Source organism: Aethalodelphis obliquidens, unplaced genomic scaffold (assembly GCF_003676395.1).
Source record: "Aethalodelphis obliquidens isolate GAN/ISIS:26980383/991018 unplaced genomic scaffold, ASM367639v1 scaffold47, whole genome shotgun sequence".
Lineage (NCBI taxonomy): Eukaryota > Metazoa > Chordata > Mammalia > Artiodactyla > Delphinidae > Aethalodelphis > Aethalodelphis obliquidens.
Window position 1 is genome coordinate 6,625,706 of NW_020837991.1, and position 18,896 is coordinate 6,644,601.

The 18,896-nt window shown below is 38.7% G+C and overlaps 1 protein-coding gene across 1 annotated transcript in view; it reads right to left on the reverse strand.

Annotated features, from left to right (window-relative positions):
- Nucleotides 1-18,896, reverse strand: part of CNTNAP5 (contactin associated protein family member 5) — an 880,239-nt gene that overhangs the window by 128,531 nt on the left and 732,812 nt on the right. The window contains exons 15-17 of the mRNA XM_027082570.1: nucleotides 12,463-12,590; nucleotides 12,115-12,285; nucleotides 3,542-3,760 (exon numbers count right to left, since the gene is read on the reverse strand). Coding sequence (XP_026938371.1) covers nucleotides 3,542-3,760; nucleotides 12,115-12,285; nucleotides 12,463-12,590 — 518 coding nt within the window. The remainder of the gene's footprint in view (nucleotides 1-3,541; nucleotides 3,761-12,114; nucleotides 12,286-12,462; nucleotides 12,591-18,896) is intronic.

Consider the following 18,896-nt stretch of genomic DNA (forward strand, 5'->3'; position numbering starts at 1 on the left):
AATCGCTTCAACTTTATGATTTACCAAGTCAATGAAATACTTCCCCCAAGGAGTTCTAAGTGGGAGTTACTTCAGTTTATTTTGACACAAATAAAGCAGCTGAGCCAAAAAAAAAAGAAAAAATAAAGAAAAAGGTCCATAAAAGGCCAAAAAGATAAGAAGAAAGTAAAGCAACACAAAAATGAGACTCACAGGCTCACAGCTTTGCAAAATGTCCATTCTATAACTGCAACATATTTGGAAAGATGGGGTGTCAGATTTGGGGACAAAGAGATACTTTCTTTGCTGTGACGTCCACATGGGCATGAGGGTAAGGATGATTGTCATGCTTAATATACAGATGGAGATGGGACATCCTCAAGTTGTAAGGGATCAGTTACCAGACTCATCAATTTCATTCTGCAAATAATAAAGACAATGAATCCACTTAGGCTAGTTATTTCTCTACCAGGGTCCCATGGCCTGTTGGCAGTTGACCTGGAGTTCTTACCCAGATCTCTTCATTTCATTTTCAGCCATAAGTGCTAGTTCTTGGATTTCTCTTGCCTTTTCCTCATATTAACTTGAAAAGCTAGTAGGGAAGAGCAAGGCGAGGGATGATACTGCCAAGAGTTTTAAAGCTGAAACTACCCCAAGCTTGCAGTGCACATTTCAGAAGCTCTGTGTTATGAAGCTTCTCCTACTCTATTCAAGAAATGCGACCAGTGAAATGGCATGGTTGCAATTGTCCCTAACTATCAGGGAAATAAAAGCTTGAAGTTAAAATATTGATTCTGGGAATCCAGCATGCATTGACTCAGGTATCAGCACTTCAACTTGTCACATTCCAATGACAGGGGCAGTGCTAAGAGATATATCCATTCTATAAAATTCAACCTGTTTCTGGTACTCGGAAAGCACTCACAAGCACAGCAGCAATGCCAGTGATTACCATACTTGAACGATGCTATGTTTTGACTGAAAGATCCTTCAGAGGTTAAAGGTATCTAGACAGACATATCCAAATTAATATTTAAGTACTGTCACAATCAATCTATCCCAGTAAAAATAGATAATGAACAAGGACCTACTGTATAGCACAGGAAACTATACTCAATAACCTATGTGGGTAAAGAATCTGGGAAAGAATGTGTATATGTATACGTATACGGAATCCCTTTGTTGTACACTTGAAATTAACACGACATTGTAAATCAAATATACTTTAATTAAAAAAAAAATTTAAACAGCACACCACAATCATATCTTTTTCTGCCTAGCAAATATAAAAATCCAGTGACTCAAATTTTCTGAATGATAGAGAATGCAATTCGTCATTTTGGCTGCTCTAGCTAAGTAGAGGCCTTTTTTTTTAAACCACTGAATCATACAAACTGGAAATATTGGGACTTCAATTTTTTTGGCCACCTGACACTTCTAAACAGGTTGAACACTAAACAACAAAATTCAAACCAACAAACTAAAATGGCCTCCAACAGCATGTTTTTCTTCTTCAAGTACATAAAGACAAATTCAATAAATCAGAGTACCATCTGAGATGGAGCCTATTGGGAAGGAACATACCAGAAGCAGGTGCTCTTGCTGCAGCTGACCTTGGCTCCAGCTAGAGCAAGGTATCTCTCCAAACCCCTAGATATGCTCTTACTCATTGCATTTGTGATCAGTTAACAGAAACATCTAGAGATAAAAACCCGCAAGGAAACACAGCTGCCTCTTTTCCCTTTCGACTTGCACAAAGTTTGTCACATATTCAGATCATTCACATATGATAATTTCATAACTACACGAAATTTGCATGAAGGGATTAAAAAAATTCCATCTTTATATACACCTTTCAGCCAGAAAGATTCATCAGTACTGCCTGAAGATAAATTAAACTTTGGCATGGAATATAATTTATGAAAATTGCAAACTACTTGAATTGATTACACCAAAAAAGACTTTAAATATTGATGACTAGCAATCTTATTCAGAGCAATAAAATGTGATGTTTAAATAGAATGAAAACATCAATATAAATTTAAAAAATATTTTAATACTAAATCATATCACTGATGTAGGTTAATTGAGTACTTTTTCATCATAAAATCATTTTTAATCACTTATATCTTAGCTTCTGATGGATAGGTAAAACATGATAGATGAAGAAAGAAATATGATTCCTGTTGGAAAGAGAGATTACAGATTCTGTTACTTCTTTTCTTTTAGCTGGTATGTTCTTAGTGACAGATTTCCTCAGAGTTAAAAGTTGCACAAACCCAAACTTAAAAGAAGCAAGTAAGAAACACCCATTGATTGCTGATGGCATTTCATTACTAGCAGTAAAGCTATGTAGTGTGAGAATTGGTAAAATAAATACATAAGGAAAGAAAAGTAAATCTGGGTATACTGGCAAATTTTACAACTAATTTATGCTACTGTTCTAAGCATCTGAGTTTCAAGTTTTATGTAAGAGCAGTGCCTTGGTTTTGCTAATAATACAATATCCCTAACATTTACAACTCTATTTGTTTTTAAAGCTGTATAAGCCCTGCTCAACCTACTTTCAAAAAATCCTTTCTAAACTGTAGCTATAAGGCAGACATTTCCTACCTGGACTAATGTGGCTAAACTCTCTCTCCCTCTCTCTTTCTGCCTCTTTATCTCTCTCGCACAGCACACACACACACACACACACACACACACACACACACACACAGAGTGAGCTCTTTGAAAAGAAGTTTCATTGCACAAGTCATCTTTCAATTCCCACCATCTGACAAGGTGCCTGATTTGTTTTAGGTGCTCACTGACTGCTTATGGAATGAATGAATGATTCAGTGAATGATGTTTGAGACTTCCCAGGCCCTACTGCCAGCAGTGGCAGCCAGTTCAGAGGAACAACTTATCTAAAGGTTGATTCTGAGTCTCATGGTGGAAATGACCAGTGGAGAGACGTCTGCTTAGGGACCAGGGCTGCTTTTCTGTGTAAGTTATCAGGCAGCCGCCTAAGTGACGTGATTTCAGGGAGTATCAAAGAAGCTCGTAGTTTAAAAACCAATAGCTCCCTCCACCACCATATTACTGATGCCCTAAATCCCTTGGAGATGCTGTAATGTATTTCATTACATGGTTGTCAATAATTATCTGGAGTCAGGTATCAATAGGAAGGGTGAATGGTAGCCCACTGACTTAAAGTCAACTTCTAATAAGGTTTAAATAGCTGATACATCCTTTTTTCTAAGAGTAGGTTTTGATTATAGGGATGAAAAGTAATAGAGGTTCCTGGACATCCGAGAATATAATATGTACAAGGAGAAAAAATACAAATAGAGTTTGAAACCCCCTCAAACTTTGCTAAGAGATGACATAATCTTCCATTGTTGTAGCTAATAAATCTAGTAAGGAAGAATCTGCAAAATTACGTTTATAATTATAAATGCTTTATGGAATATTTTAATCATTTCCCAGGTCTAAATTAAAAAGTAATTTTCCTTGGGCCTGGTTCCACAGTGGTTTTGTAGGGTTTTTAGCACACAGGGCACCTTAAGATGTCCCCTACCTACAAACAGCTGGCTGTTGAGCTGTAACCGGAAATGACCCTCCTCTGAGGTCTCCCTGGTCATCCTTGGGAGGTTGTCCACCTGGAGTGAGGTCTCCTTGAGGTTCCTCTCGGCCCGGACATAATGCCATTGGTTGTCATTCAGAGGAGAAGAGGACTGGACTATGAGCTCTATGGGGCCATTCCCAACATCAATGGCAAAAGTGATCTCGGAAGGAGCTGAAACCAGAAAGGAAACAGGTAAAAAGATGAAGGGAGTTGTCAGTGCATTTAGGGCACAAGCATACCCTGAACGAATGATAAAAACTATCGTACATCAACAGCTAGGTAGAGAGGCCTTCAGATGAAATCCCCTCAGTATAAAAACTACCATTAATGGTAATAACTACCAACTACTAAATCTCAAGCTCTTTTTTTTGTCCCAGTTGGTTCTCATTGTGAGAATTCAAGAAATAGGATAGGGACCAGGGTCACTGATGCTGATCTGACAAAATGCACCTGCTCCAAGGTTCTGGGTTTTCTGGATCTCTTCTGACTTCAACTGTGTCCTCATGGACAGCTATAGATACTTGGTTAGCTAAGCAGCTACACTCCTGCGAGGAGAAGACCACATCCTGGAAAGTCCAGTGCTTGGTATTATTCATTATGCATGCTATAATAATGTATTTCATATATATATATATATATATATATATAAAAATAACATATTATTATGTGTATTATATATATTATTATTCTAAAATGTGTTATTTCATCAATACATATGATACAAGAATTCATGCTATTCCTATGACTTTTTTTTTAAAAGGAGGCTCAGAAATTTTAAGTGCCTTGTCTGCATCACTGCAAGTGGCAGTGTCTGGGAACAAACACAACCCTATCCCCCCAACTCCCCACGCAGGGCTCCTTCCATGACCGTTTCTGCCCTTCTATAGCAATCTGCTTATCGTACAAGACACGAAAGAGCCAGTCAGGGGTAATGTTACCTGTTATGATGATGATGTTGATGATGATGATGACAGGAAGATAATAGTGGTGGTCATGATGGTGATAGTTGTGGTGGTGATGATGATGGTGGTGGTGATAGGGATGATGATAGTGGTGGTGATGGTGATGGTGGTGATGCTGATGGTGGTGATAATGTTGATGGTGGTGAAGGTGATGTGGTGATGGTGATTGTGGTGATGGTAGTAGTGAGGATGGTGGCGATGGTGATGGTGGTGATAGTGGTGATGGTGGTGGTCATGGTGATGATGGGGATGGTGACAGTGGTGTTATCACCATTAACAGAGAGAGAGAGAAGTAGCAGCAGCACAGTAGTACAATGCACTCTGAGGAGCACTGCCCATAGATTCTCTCATTTTAATCCTCAAAGCAACTCTATGAGAAAGGTCGCATTTTTATGCACATTTTATGGGTGAGAAAATGAAAGTTCAGAGAAATAGAAATAATTTGCTTGAAGCTGCCTAGAGAGTAAGTAGAATCTGACTCCAAAAGTATAATCTCCATCTTTCTTCTCTATTTTAGTATACCTTCTTATATTTTCTTTTATTATGTAAGAATTTTAAATCTGAAGGATGTGGAGAGGTAAATTATAAATTAAAGTTGAGGGGAAGACAGTCCTCTCTCAGGAACAGGAGCCTTCATATTCCAGACCTTCCCTTCCTTATCAGCACCTTGTGATGGCCCCCCTCCTCTACACCCGAGATAGGACATGTGTATTTCTTTGACAAGGTCATCAACTAACAGATCTGAATATTCAGCAATACCAAAGGTCAGTCATTACCCTGGACCACTCCTTTCTCAGGCTTTAAACCCTAACAGAAAACCAGCCTTGGTATAAGAAGCCCCCAATATGCAGAATTTCAAGTAGCAGAGAGTTTGAATTGCTCGCCTTCCTGGTGAATGTGAGCCCTGACTGCAAAGAGAGGCAATAAGATAGAAGCTTTACAAATGGGATTTGAGACCTGGACTCTGGCACCCTCCATGACCTGAGGTAAGTTTTCGAGCTTGTCACCTCTTACTTTTATCCTTTGTAAAATGGGAATAAAAACAATACCTAATTGTCAGGTTGTTTATAAATTCATCCCGACAAAGTTCTTAGAACTGTGCCTGGCGTGTAGGATGTACTCAACAATGATAGCTATTGTTATTATTATCATCACTGTGGCATGGTTCACCAACCCACGTCAGTTGTCTTTGGCTCATAAACCCGTGCATTAACGGAAACAGAATTGAAGGGAGCAAATCAGATTCAACAATTGAAAGATTAAATAAGAGTGAAGTTAGCCCTTTGAGCCATTGCCTGTTTCTTATCAGGCCACCAATGCTACCTTGCAGCCCTGCTTATCTTGAGACCAAATAAACAATTACTGAGATATTGAGCATAAGTGTATTTCTTTCTAAAAACATAGGTAAAAACTCTTGAGGTTGAAGGGGAAGAAAGCTAAAGATTTTCCTAAAAGCCTTCCTGCAAAGTTGGTCTTGTGGATATCCAGTTCCATGCAGACAGCACATCTCTGTGGAAGGAAGGCTTGCTCCACTGCTGTGATGGCCTGCCACCCCCTGTCACCACTGCCTCCTTGTTAGTTTCTGGTCTGCACTTATCTCTGTCCCTGCATTTATCCCTCTGTTGTATAATGATCTGGTTATAGTCTGTCTCCCCAGCTAGTCTGCAACTTATAGATGAATTGGACACCCAGAACCTAGGATTGGGCCTTGTATACAGGAAGCTCCCATCAAACTAAAATTTCATTCATTAAAATGTTACCCTGTACACACTAAATGCAATTTTGTAATTTTCTTTCTTTCTTTCTTTATTTTTAGTTTTATACCAAGGTGTTAGGTTCCTTAAAAACCTTCTAAAGTTATTATTATTTAACTTTATTCAAGTCACTATTAAAGACCTACTATGTTCAACTCACTCCTCCTAGAACTAGGGGAGAATCAGTGAAATGCAATAATAATAGCTAACATTTATTAAGCGCTTACCATGACCCAGGCACTCTGCTAAGCATTTTTCATGAATCAACTCCCTACAATCATATGAGAAAGGTAATATTTTACAGAGGAGGGAACTGACCCACAGATAGCTGAGAAGCTGCTCCAACCCAGAGGGGGCAGAGTCAGGATTTAAATCCAGGTGATGTGTCTCTGGAGCTCACTTTTTAACCCACTTGTCCTATGAGAAAACCACCATCCCCAAAACCTATGCAGTCCCTACCTGGCAGTCAAAGCTAGATATATAATATGGGTGCCTGGAAAAAACTGAATGAAAATAAATGTAAGTACATGGTGATACCTCCAACACTGGCTAGTGACTTGGAAGACAGGACACCTGAGGCCAATGTCAACTAGATCTCATTTTCTGGGGGGATGGGCATAGCTCAGTGGTTCTAAATGGGAAAGCTGGAGGCCCAGTGGCAGCATTACCTCTATCATGAATTTACCATCTTCTCCCCACAACTGTCTGACAAATATCCTCCCTTATCATTTACACCCTATGGTTCAAGACAATGCGAAGGAGTCACTGGAGTCTTTCAGTGGGTTTTTACCCAGCCAGGGCCTGTGCTAAGCAGAGATGAATGAAACAACATGAGCTCATGGTGTACTTTTGAGAAGACTGACCAAGAAGGGGCATGTCAAGTGGAGGAAACTGCCACAAGCATGAGAGATTGTACACCAAGTGTTCCTAGGAGATGAGAAGATGCCTTCTAAGTCTCCTGTACAATGCTCTTCCTTCCTCAAACTGTGACACCATCTCTGTGTTCTCAGCCCTGCACAGGTCAGGCATGTGAGATGTCTCAGGCACCATAGTGGAATAAAGAAGAAGATGCAAGGCCTTAATGTAGTCTCCTAACCTCTCTGACCTCCCATGTATTCATCTGTAGAATGAGAAGTAAATGAAATATTGTTAAACATTTTTGGAGACATGGACTCTTGGAGGCGCTGATGGCAGCTGTGGCTCCTATTCCAGAAAAAAAGCACACACAGTTTTGCATTAAGTTGTAAAGACCTGCTGAATGTCCTATGCCTCAAAACATGGAGGGAAATCATGCTATTTTCTCACCTTCTAACATTCTTGGCTCTTGAGACAGTTTTGCAAAGCAGAGTAGGGAGTTGTTCGAATGAACAGAGAATTGAATCCTGGATTCTGAATCTTACTGGGTGATGCTGGGTGTGTTATTTACCCTCTCAAGGCTCACCTTCCTCATCTGCATATTGGACTGTGAGTTGAACATGAAAATCATAATGCAATATCTTGATGATTATAGATGAGATTATTTGAAAACAAAATTAAATAATGAATATAAAACATTCAGTACTATGTCTAATTAGAGTACTCAATCATTTAGTATAAATGTAATTATTGTTAGAATTAATCTTTCCTATTCTTGAGGATCTGAGGATTGTATCTTCAAGTTACCATCACAGTTGGTAATATTATTGATATGATACATTTGAAAGTCAGAACTCAAATTTCTAGATATATAGATATAGATGAGGACATAGATATAGATATAGATTTAGTTGTTCCTCCATCCCTCCTCCCCTCTCTACCAAGAGGACAAACATTAATCACCTGGAGACAACGTTAGACCCTATCAGCCTCGAGATGCCACCAGAAGAATCTACGTAACAAACTTGACTAACTAGCTTTTATCTCTACTTTCAAAGCCTAAAACTGCTTTCCTTTATCCTATTATTTTTCCAAAAATTTATTGTTCTCTCTTATAGATGTCATATGAACTGGAGGTCTAAGTCACCTCGTTGAGTCACTCCTTTCCTCTGGGTATCTCCCATCCCTACATGAGGTATACATGTTAATAAACTTCTGTTTGTTTTTCCTCTTGTTATTCTGTCTTTTATCACATGGTTCTCAGCCAAGAACTCAGACTTTTAGGAATGAAAATGATTTTTTTTCCCCTACAGGCTTTAAGGTCAGCTAGCTGCCCCTACAACCCAAGGGGTAAGGCTGGGCTCTGGCAAAACCAGTCTGAAATCTTTACTTCCCTGTCTAGAGGCATTTGTTCCTAGGTAGTCAGAGGAGTTGCATATCAGGAGGATTGTGTGGACAGCTGGCAAAGAAGTGCTTTCCCACCAGTTGAAATGTGGCTCCTTCTTGAGGGAAAGATAGCCTTGACGGAAGTAGAGATTCAGAAGTCAGAGCAGGGAGAGAAATAAATTAGACCACGGCTAACATTTGTTAAACTCCTGAATCCAACCAGAAATAAAGTGCCCCACCAATTCCGGACTTGGTCACCTGTCCTGGTACCAATAAATTCCCATCCTTGTGTCTATCAGTTAAGATTGAATTTTCTTTTAAGTGCAGCCAAATGCATCTGATCGACATATGGGCATCAACAATTCCATTTTCATAAATAAGCACTGAAGGGGTGAGGAACTTGCTCACAATTAGAGTTAGAGAAACAGAAATTAGAATCCACATTGGGTTCTCACCAGTAGTCTCTTTCCGCTATGCCATACTGATCGCAACAGCCATTTCCTTCTCATCCCCCATCCACTCCAAAATATCTGTTTCAACCTGCACAGCCATTATGAGCTAATTGTCAAAATAGCTATTTTTTTCTCAGTCTCATTTGGAACAAATCCATTAAGACTTGAGGACATAATGAAGCATCTTGCCTTTCATAGAATATGGACTAATCTTAAAGCTACAAAATTCAAATGTCTTAGTTGGAAGTGACCCAGAAAGAAATAAATTGAAAATTTTATGTAAACTTCTTGTTCCCTGTCCAACAATTTGGATACATCAATTTTGAAAACTTCTGTTCAGATAGTTACAGAGGAATACTCCTTGGGGATGAGGAAGAGATCTACTTGAGAAATCTACTACATTTATGTGAAGGCCATTTTCTTTCTAAGAAGATGATCTGTAGAGGAATCTTACTATGAACACTTTAGGGTGAAAATTCCATCTGTGTAAAAGACATAGGTTGAGTGCAGCTGTTAGTAAGAAATGCAAGATAAGCCCCATTTGTTTGTCTGTTTTTCCTTTTAAATAATAATAATAAAACAAAATATTTTGAAAATTTTGAGGCCTCGTACTTTAAAAAAGTTTATACAAAATCTTCCTCTTTCAAAAAATACATATTCTCTGATCTGGTGAAAAAGTGTGCACTGAACAATGACATCAATGGATTTTAAATTTTTATCAGATTTAATACCACTTGCGCTGAAAACATTTTTGTGCAACCCAAAGGACAAAATATAGTATGAGGAAGTTCAAACAAATTGGACACTGAAATATAATTAACACGAAATCATCACTCATTACCTTGTGATAATATGCCATGACATTTGCTGCTGCTTTAATGAATCGAAAGGCCTTAGGGCCTGATTGTTATTAAATTTACATTGAGGTTATTATATCCATATTATGAAATGGCTGGCACTCAACTCCACGTATTTAAAGCCTGGCCAAGGTAGCTATGAGGGATCTTATTTCACACTAAAGCCACAAGAGCTTCCTGCCATTAATAGTCTAAATCATTGGAGTAAAAGGAGATTACAACTACCCGTTAAAGAGATGCCTTTCCTTGTATTGGGCTGTAGCTGCAGAGGAAACACTTATCTGCTCTGTGCTCTGCAGGAGACCTGTACATGCAGTTCAGCCATCTCCTCCAGCCAGCACCTTTGTCTCTTTTTCTGGAGGTCTCAAATTTCCACGTTTCTGTTGCTAAGACATTATTACTTAGGTTTTCAAGAGTATTTCATGCTGTCACATTATTATTGTAATATGGTCAATTGCCACAATCAAATCATAGAAAACATGTATTTAAAACCAGGTAAATGAGGCACATAATGAAAAGCATAAGTCTTCATGGTCATGGCTTTAATAAGGGCTAGATGGCGGGAGCAGTCCACCTTGTGTATAAGAAAGAAGTGGGTATAATGAATGCAGAGAATCAGAAAACTAGCAAAAGCAACTAAAAGTAGATCTTTTTTTTTTTATTATTGCCACACAACAGTAATTCTAAATAATGTCAGCAATGAAACATTCCTCCACCGGGGGTGGGGGGGAAACTTTTGTAGGTTTAAGTTGTAACAAATGCTGATGTTAGTATTAATTTTTAATAATGTGTAAGCTTCAAAGAGTACATTTTATTACCTACCACATATTATATTCAAGAGGGAAGTTAACATAGAGAACTCCTGACATACCATTGGCTCCTGAACATGCAGACTAAAATATGTGTTTGTTTTTAAGAATAAGAGCTCAATTTCTGATTTCCCATTTTTACAGTTACTGTGCTATCATTATTTAACTCAGATCTACTGTTGAAACAAGGAATATATAGTACCACAGGGGCTGTGAACACAAATTGCACCCAAAGAGAGCTTAAGCAACTCCAAAACCTTAGGAACTCTGTAAGGTTTTACCAAGTAGAATAGTAACCCATGATGAATTTTCTAATAAAAATATTTTAGTGTTTTTTTTATTTCAGAGCTATTTGAAAGATGCTAACATTGATCATGAAAAAAATACATAGAGATTATAGCAATTTCTGGAATTTATTGTAAAATGGGATTTTTAGGAATCTCTATCAAACTTAGCCTTATATTTAAAATCTTTTCTAAAATGTTTATATCTATTGCTTAATGTGAAAAACATTTTAAAGTTAATAAAAAGTATCCTTTGATCAGTAAGAGAAAAGATAGATGGACAAATCTGATTATACTCTCTTTTGAACATGAACATGCAAAGAAAATCAATTCTGATGAACTCACAAATTTACATAAGTCAAGTCTAAGGAACAGAACTTTTAATGTTACAAGTATTACTTGAACAGACCAATATGTAGGTATTTTTCCCTTTTATATAAAAAAATGAATGAATGAGATTAAAATTCTTTATTGTATTGTGTTTGTTTTTTGTACTGGAATATTTTTATTGGCATGATTACATATAAAAGTTCATTAACAGAACACTTCCCCATATGCATTTGTACTATTTTTCATTTAACTTTATGATTATTTCTTAATATAACTTGTATATAGGAGATGGGATGTTAAAAAATGATCCATGTCCTGACACCAAACTCACTAGATACACCCCTGTTCAAGGTGAAGTGGTAGAGAAACAATGGAAATTCTGATTGGTCAGTCACATACGCCTGGTGATGGGAAATAAGTCAAGAAATTACTTGCAGAGAAAAAGTACAACAAAAATTTGACTTCAAGTATAAACAGAATGCAGAATACTAATGTTCTCAGCTTTCCATAGAAATTGCAATGAAAAAGTTCCGTTGTGTGGAAGCTTAAAAGAATAGGTAGTAAATGCCCACGGATCAGAAAAAAGACACTGTAAATAAATATCTATGGGAATTTTGGGAATGCACTAGTTTGAGGACAGAATGACTCTTTAAACACTGATAAGTAATAATAAAACAAAAAGCATAAGGAGGAACTAGAAATTATCATTGTTAATTTGACAGAGGCCCAGGGAGATTAATTTGATAATCTAAATAGTACACTAGTTGCTGGTGGCAAAGATAAGATTAAAACTTCTGTTGACCAGTTATATTAAATTCATAAATGAGAACACTCACAGCTTATTTCAAGTCGGATGAAGTCTTTAATGCCAAGGTTTTCTAGGAAAACTCCAGATAAAGCCGTGGTTTTAAAAAAGAAGGAAATGTCAGCACTGAATTCCGCATGGAAGGTAGGAAAGTGGAGGTAAGAGGCTTCTGTATAAAATGATACCGCATTCCAGAAGTGTCCTGCAAATGAAAAAAATCCTGAGTATGGTTCATTGTTTTTGAATGGGGTACAGGAAAGCACTGGGCATGTAGATAATTTTCTAGACTGGGGGACACTGCAGGGAAAAAGGATAAGGGAATAAAACATCTTGTGCTTATGTAAGACAGAGAGAAATCTTCTTTCAATTTAGTACTCACGGTCACCATAGCAACGCAAGGGACCAATTCTCCAAGCAGCTTCTGAGTTTGATCTGTTGGTATCAGTGATAACTATCTGAGTGACAGGCAAGTGGTCTTTGAAGGAAAGAAAGCCAGTATCATTTGTCCTGCAAAACATAAATTTAAGAAAAGAAAGGAGAAAATGTGGATAATCTAGGGATTCTTTAACAAGCCTCCTCTTTTCAAAAGTGATTTGGCTGGTTGCTGCAGGGTTGGGGCAGCAGGGGAATAGCAGAGGGCCTTTCATCTCATAGGTATGCGTGAAAGTCTGGGATGCCAATTACAAAACCCATGGCCAGCTTCCAAAAACAAGAGCATTTTACATCTTCCTTAAGTCTTTCCAGAAAAGCAGATAGTTTACAGAGCTTGCTGCTGCTTTTTGTAGCTCACAGACCCCACCTGCCCAATGCAGTGCTGATGGAACATGAAACATTGACTCTCTTTCCATGAAGAGATCAGCTATCTCAGTAACTAATTTGAAATAAGCATCACAAAGCCACTTAAAATCACTCCAAGGACTTGTTTCAGCCACCTGCCAACAGGTTTTAATCAGTTTAGGATGTTTCTTATCACCTTTTAAGGTGGTTTGTTGCTTTTTATTTTTTTTTCTGTTTTAGAGACCTTTGTAGTTAATGACTCTAGCTTTGTCTCTGTTAATTACGCAGTTAGGAAACTGACTAGTCATCCTTTGACAAGAAAGTTAAAAATGAATGGGGTTAAGCTATTCATGTTTTCCTTCTTTTATTTTTAACATCTTTATTGGAGTATAATTGCTTTACAATGATATGTTAGTTTCTGCTTTATAACAAAGTGAATCAGCTATACATATACATATATCCCCGTATCTCCTCCCTCTTGCATCTCCTTTTTTTTTTGAGTTGTGTTTTTGGACTCATGGTAAGGACACACCATTTTACTGAGAGTAAAAAGGAAATGTAGGTAGGAAACTGACATTGAGTGAATATGCAGTGATTTTGAGCCAGAAGTATACTAGGGGTATAACACACCTATGCAGTGGGTACCATTATTTCCATCACAAATGAGGAAACTGAGGCTAAGAGATATGAGATAACTTGTCTATGGCCACAGGGTAGAAGGGGCAGGGGTCTAGTCACTTGGTGTCTATCTCAGCCCTAAATTTAACAAGTATGCCATAAATATATGTTAATCTGAGCTGAAATGAATTATATAAGGCAGTCTGATAATTGCACATGGGTTGGACTGTTCAGCCACACAGCCTCAAGTAAGCACAGGATGGATCATCTTGTCTGTTCCTGGGAACTGGGAGACACAGCACCAAGCCACAACGATCAAGGCAAGGTATATGATGTAGCAATTTGTTTATGAGAACACAGAGGAGCTAATTCATATTGGTTCTCTCCCTGTAGACACAAAGACATCAACACAACACTCAAAAAACACTCAAAATCAACGTTATATTTCAGCATCCTTTGCATATTATTTACAGCTCTGAGACTAAAGACAAAGAAAAAATGTGTCAAATTATGAATTAAGGATGCGTGGCAAGGTTCAAGTAGTGTGATGAAGTGCTTTAAGGACATAGATTTAGAAGCACACGGATTTGTTCTGAAATCCCGGATCTCCAGTTTCCACCTGCATTAGCTTGGGCAAATTATTTTATTTCTGAGATTCCACAGTATCCTCAGTTGAAAAATGGAGGTAATGCCCATATCACAGAGTTATAGAGAGAATTAAATGATATGATATAGTCACAGTGCCTGATCTATGGTAAATGCTCAAAAAATAGTAGTGTTAACACTCATTTGAGTTCTCATTTTTGCCCCTGAATCACTGCAGCCTCAGGCAAGTCAATTTATCTTTTCATACATCAAGCTATGATTCTGTATTGGAGGTTTCCACACTATGGAAAATTAAATGTTAAGATTAGACATACAACTCCTGAGATCTGTAGAAAAACGCACTAATTCATCTTGGTTATAAACAAATCAACGTATACCCTTACAAGTCTGTTCACCCAAAATGTAAAGAAATGCACTATCCACTGTCTGTAATTTGAGTACCTGTATTTAGAGGCCAATCAAAGGATCTGGAATAAGATTCTTGTGTCTATTTGAAAGCACATCTATGAATGTCACATATACACAGAATAAAATTAGAATCTTCATGTTCTAATATTTTTTCAAGCAGACATTGCAAAGCAAGTTTCAAGTAAACAAAGTGGAATAAAGATCAAACTCCTGTAGAAACTCTACATTACTATAGGATTTTATTTCTCCCTAATTCTTCTTTCATTTTCAAGGTGAAAATGGTAGATTCTGAAGTCTGTCCAGCAGTGCCAAGCACTGTCTCCCTCATACACTGTGGCATCTTGCCTGTATCAATTTGATGTCCTGGAGCCAAAGTGTTGGAATATACAAAATTGCTCCAAGAATAAAAATCTCTTCCAAATAACAGAGAAAAAGAACTTCATATTTAGTTTGATGATGCAGAGCATATTACCAAAAATACTTTTTATATAAAATCTAAAAATCTCTCCAAAGTTGTTTAATGTGGTAGAAACAAACTCAAATGCCTACAGGGTCAAGGAAAGTAATAAAAATGAATGAAGCCAGCTTTGTGTTAGGTGATAAATGGGACATGACAAACAGCTTCAGTGTCAGGGAGAAAGAGAGAGAGAGAAGGAACAAGAGGAAGACTGGGAGGAAGTAGTATTCTGTCTATAGGAGACGGTGATAGTCATTCCTAACAGGTAATTATGCTCTTCATGAATGTAGGACCAGTGGGCCAGACTGGAATATCAACGTAAAATTTCTCAATTTTTCAAATCATAGAAATGGATTTAAAATTCTTAAAAAAAAAAAAAAAGTATGGTGGGAATCAACACTGCAATAAAACTGACCAATAAAACACAGGTGGGCTTCCCTGGTGGCGCAGTGGTTGAGAGTCCGCCTGCCGATTCAGGGGACACGGGTTCGTGTCCTGGTCCGGGAAGATCCCACGTGCCGCGGAGCGGCTGGGCCCGTAAGCCATGGCTGCTGAGCCTGCGCATCCGGAGCCTGTGCTCCGCAATGGGAGAGGCCACAACAGTGAGAGGCCCGTGTACCGCAAAACAAACAAAAGAACAAAAAAAAACAAACAAAAAAAACTCAGGTGAGGGCTGTGTTCAGCCTGCAGGCCACCTGGGCATCAAGAGACTTTGCAAGTTCATTCATGCTCTTAGCATCACAGTGAGAATAGTGTTTGGATTTAACTCAATGTGTGAACGACAAGGCTGATTCAAACATTTCAAAGTATTAATGGGTAGAATATTTGGGGGCGGCATAAAAAATGATACAAACTGCAGCTGTAGAGTTGATGTTCTACACACGAAGTTGTTTTCCTTTGGCTTCTGTATGAACTTGTCTTCTCAAGGGCAAATGCTTTACAGACTTTGTCTTCCTTTGGAAGAATATACAAGACTCTTCCTAAAGGCACAGGGTGCTTATGTACTTTATAAGTACAAAAATGATTGTGTTGTAGTGGGAAAGAATTGTCATTAGGCCAGACAGACCTAGCTTAAAACATGTGCCTCAACACACGGGTTGTATGATGTCATGAGGTCAGCCTGGGACTCAGTTTCCTAATCTCTTAAATGGGGATAATAATACTAATTCGATGTTGTTGTATAAATCAAAGTAGATAATGTATAGAAAACTTAACATGTTGACTAACACATAGTAAGGATTCAATAAATAGCTATTGAAATTCCCAGTCAAGTGTGAAAAAAAATGTAAAACACAAAGAATTTTGGAAAGGAAAATAAGAAAAAAGTGCCCCACTGTTGGCCAGCCAAAGATCCCAGCTTATGGAAGCTTGAAGGGCACAAAGAATAGATAACAGACACATGGTCCTCAAGAAACACATGTGACCTAATGATAAAACATGCACATTAAGGAAAAGACTCAAATATTCTCAAGAGAAAAAGTATGGCACAGAATTAGCCAATGTGGTCTCCTCTTAGTTTTTCTATCTGAAACTAGGGACTTTACCAAAATCAGGTTTGCAGAGCAGAACAGGGGCTACTGATTTCTTTAGTGTATCATTAAAGTGCAGTGAAAACTCATATACTGCTTTTTTTTTTTTTTTTCTGTCAGCCAGTTTTTGGTTAACTGCCGCAATTCTTTTTATAGCATCATTTGGGTGACTGAGCTTATTAAGAGAGATTTTTCTTTCCTTTTTATATTCTTTTCTCTTTCAGTCACCCAAAAGTAACATATAACACGTTATTGATAAGGAAGATAAACCTAGAAAATTATGCAAAGGACTCAAGACCTCAGGTCCCTTGGAAGCTCTTGTGTGACTCTGAATGAATTATTCTCAGGAAACTCTGCATACCTTTCTGTTGAGTGGGAGACATGAAGCCCTCCATTTGCTGTAGCTGCAAAAGAGGTATAGCCAGGATGAGGCCCATAAACAGCTCTGCAAGTCTAAATGCCATATCAATGCTTGACAGTAATTCTATCTTAACTTTAGTTAAGGCATTATTTCCCTTTTGTCTTCCTTATTGAGACTTCAAAAAAAAAAAGAAGAACCTAAGGGATTAGATGACAAGAAGCTCACAACGAGCTCAAGGGTCACTTGGTTGACAAAACAGCAAGTGCAAACGTTGACTGTGGTCACATAGACAAGTCCACAGCAGAGGATAATATCCCTTTAGCTGTGCCCCACACTGACCTGGCCATATCCGGAGTCTTGATTTCAGTCCCTAGTATAAGAAACATGAGGGACAAAACAAGATGATGTTGGCATATATTTAACATTTTCAGAAACTACATTTCTTCTGTAAATACTTTAAGAAAACTGAAGCCATAGGGCTCTTCTCAAATAGGTGTGAGAAAACAAAATCTGGTCTTAGTATATGAATACAGCCAAAGTTTACCCAATACTACTTTATTGTTAAGAAATGTAAACGGCCCTCCGGATTTTACGAGTATAAAACTGATTTTAAAGAGTACTAGCAAGGATGAAGGTTTTTGTAGACATCATTGGAATTAACCTGTTCTGGATAGGAAAGAAAGAAAGAAACATTCAGTAGTGCCATAAAAGCTCTTCACAGAAAGTCTGCATTTTTTCTTCTCTCTCATCCTCCTCCCAGACCTACCAAAATTGACCTCTTCTCCTTCCAGCCCCCTGAAACTTCAGAGAATCGCTCGTTTCCACAGAATGGAAATCCCAGTCCCTAACTTACTCCATGATGCTGCAGCATTTTAGAGTGCTGCCTTCTTTCCTGTTACACACACACACACTCACACACTCACACACTCACATGCATTTTCTGAGGAATACATATTCATTCAACTGCCTATGAAAGATCTCCTTTGGACGTCAATTGTCAACCCTTAACTAATATGCCCAAACCCCCTCCACTGGTCACTTCCCCAGGGATCGGCCACCCTACTTGTTACTCAGTTCTGTCAATGCCTTAGTCCCAGGCTCTCAGCTGCTGAGGCCGTACACCTGTGGATCTTCATTTCTCCTCTTTTCCTCACTTCCTCCTTCATTCTTGACCGACAACTTCCACCAAACTCCCCAACTTTAGGTCTCTGTTCAGCGGCACTATCCTCATCCTCCTGGCCTCAGTTTTACTCTGAGGCCCAGAGTCAGACTGGGTCTGGGAGATAGTCACCTGACCTGCCCCCTACTTTTCCTCGCTCTGCCCCCTCCCTCCCTCTCACTCATGTCCACACCTCCAGAAACATACTCACACATGTGGACCACAAGATGTACTTTATTGCTTCAAACCTTGTAAAGAAGTCTCTATCTCTTACAGGTAGGGTCCAAATTCCAAAATATTTAACATATTAGAGTAGAAAATAAAATGCAATTTAAAGCCACCCTTGCCTTTTACTGGAGGAGTTCTTCCTAAAGAAAAAGATCCACATGTTAGAGGCCCTGCTTGGGTGTGAGGCTGCTATTCTTAAACTTACTGATGGCTCTGGGGTTCGGCTGAGCATCTCACATCTCAGGACCTGAGGATGGGAGCCACCTCTTGCCTTTCCCTGGCCAGGTGAGCACACGAATAGAGTTTTACACCTGATCTTGTTTCACCCTCGGAACAGCCCTATGATGGAGTTATAACATCGCCTGTCTTGTACAGCAGAGGCAACAGAGGTTGAGAGAGGAGATACAACTTCTCAGAGGTCACTGTTGGCAAGTGGAGAGGCTAGGGTTGGAAGCAAAACTTTTGCCATAACCGGTGTGCTCTCCTGTTCCCCAGGCCTCGTCTGGCTCCTGCAGAGATCAGCTCTCTCGTGAGTGGAAACTGCGTTTCCCACATTTGTCTACATCTTCTCCAGGCAGGGCTGGAATAACCTGGCCCTGAGTCCTGGAGTTGTCCTTGTGGGTTTCGGGCTGACTCTCCCCATTCCATTCACACAGGCTTTCTCCACACG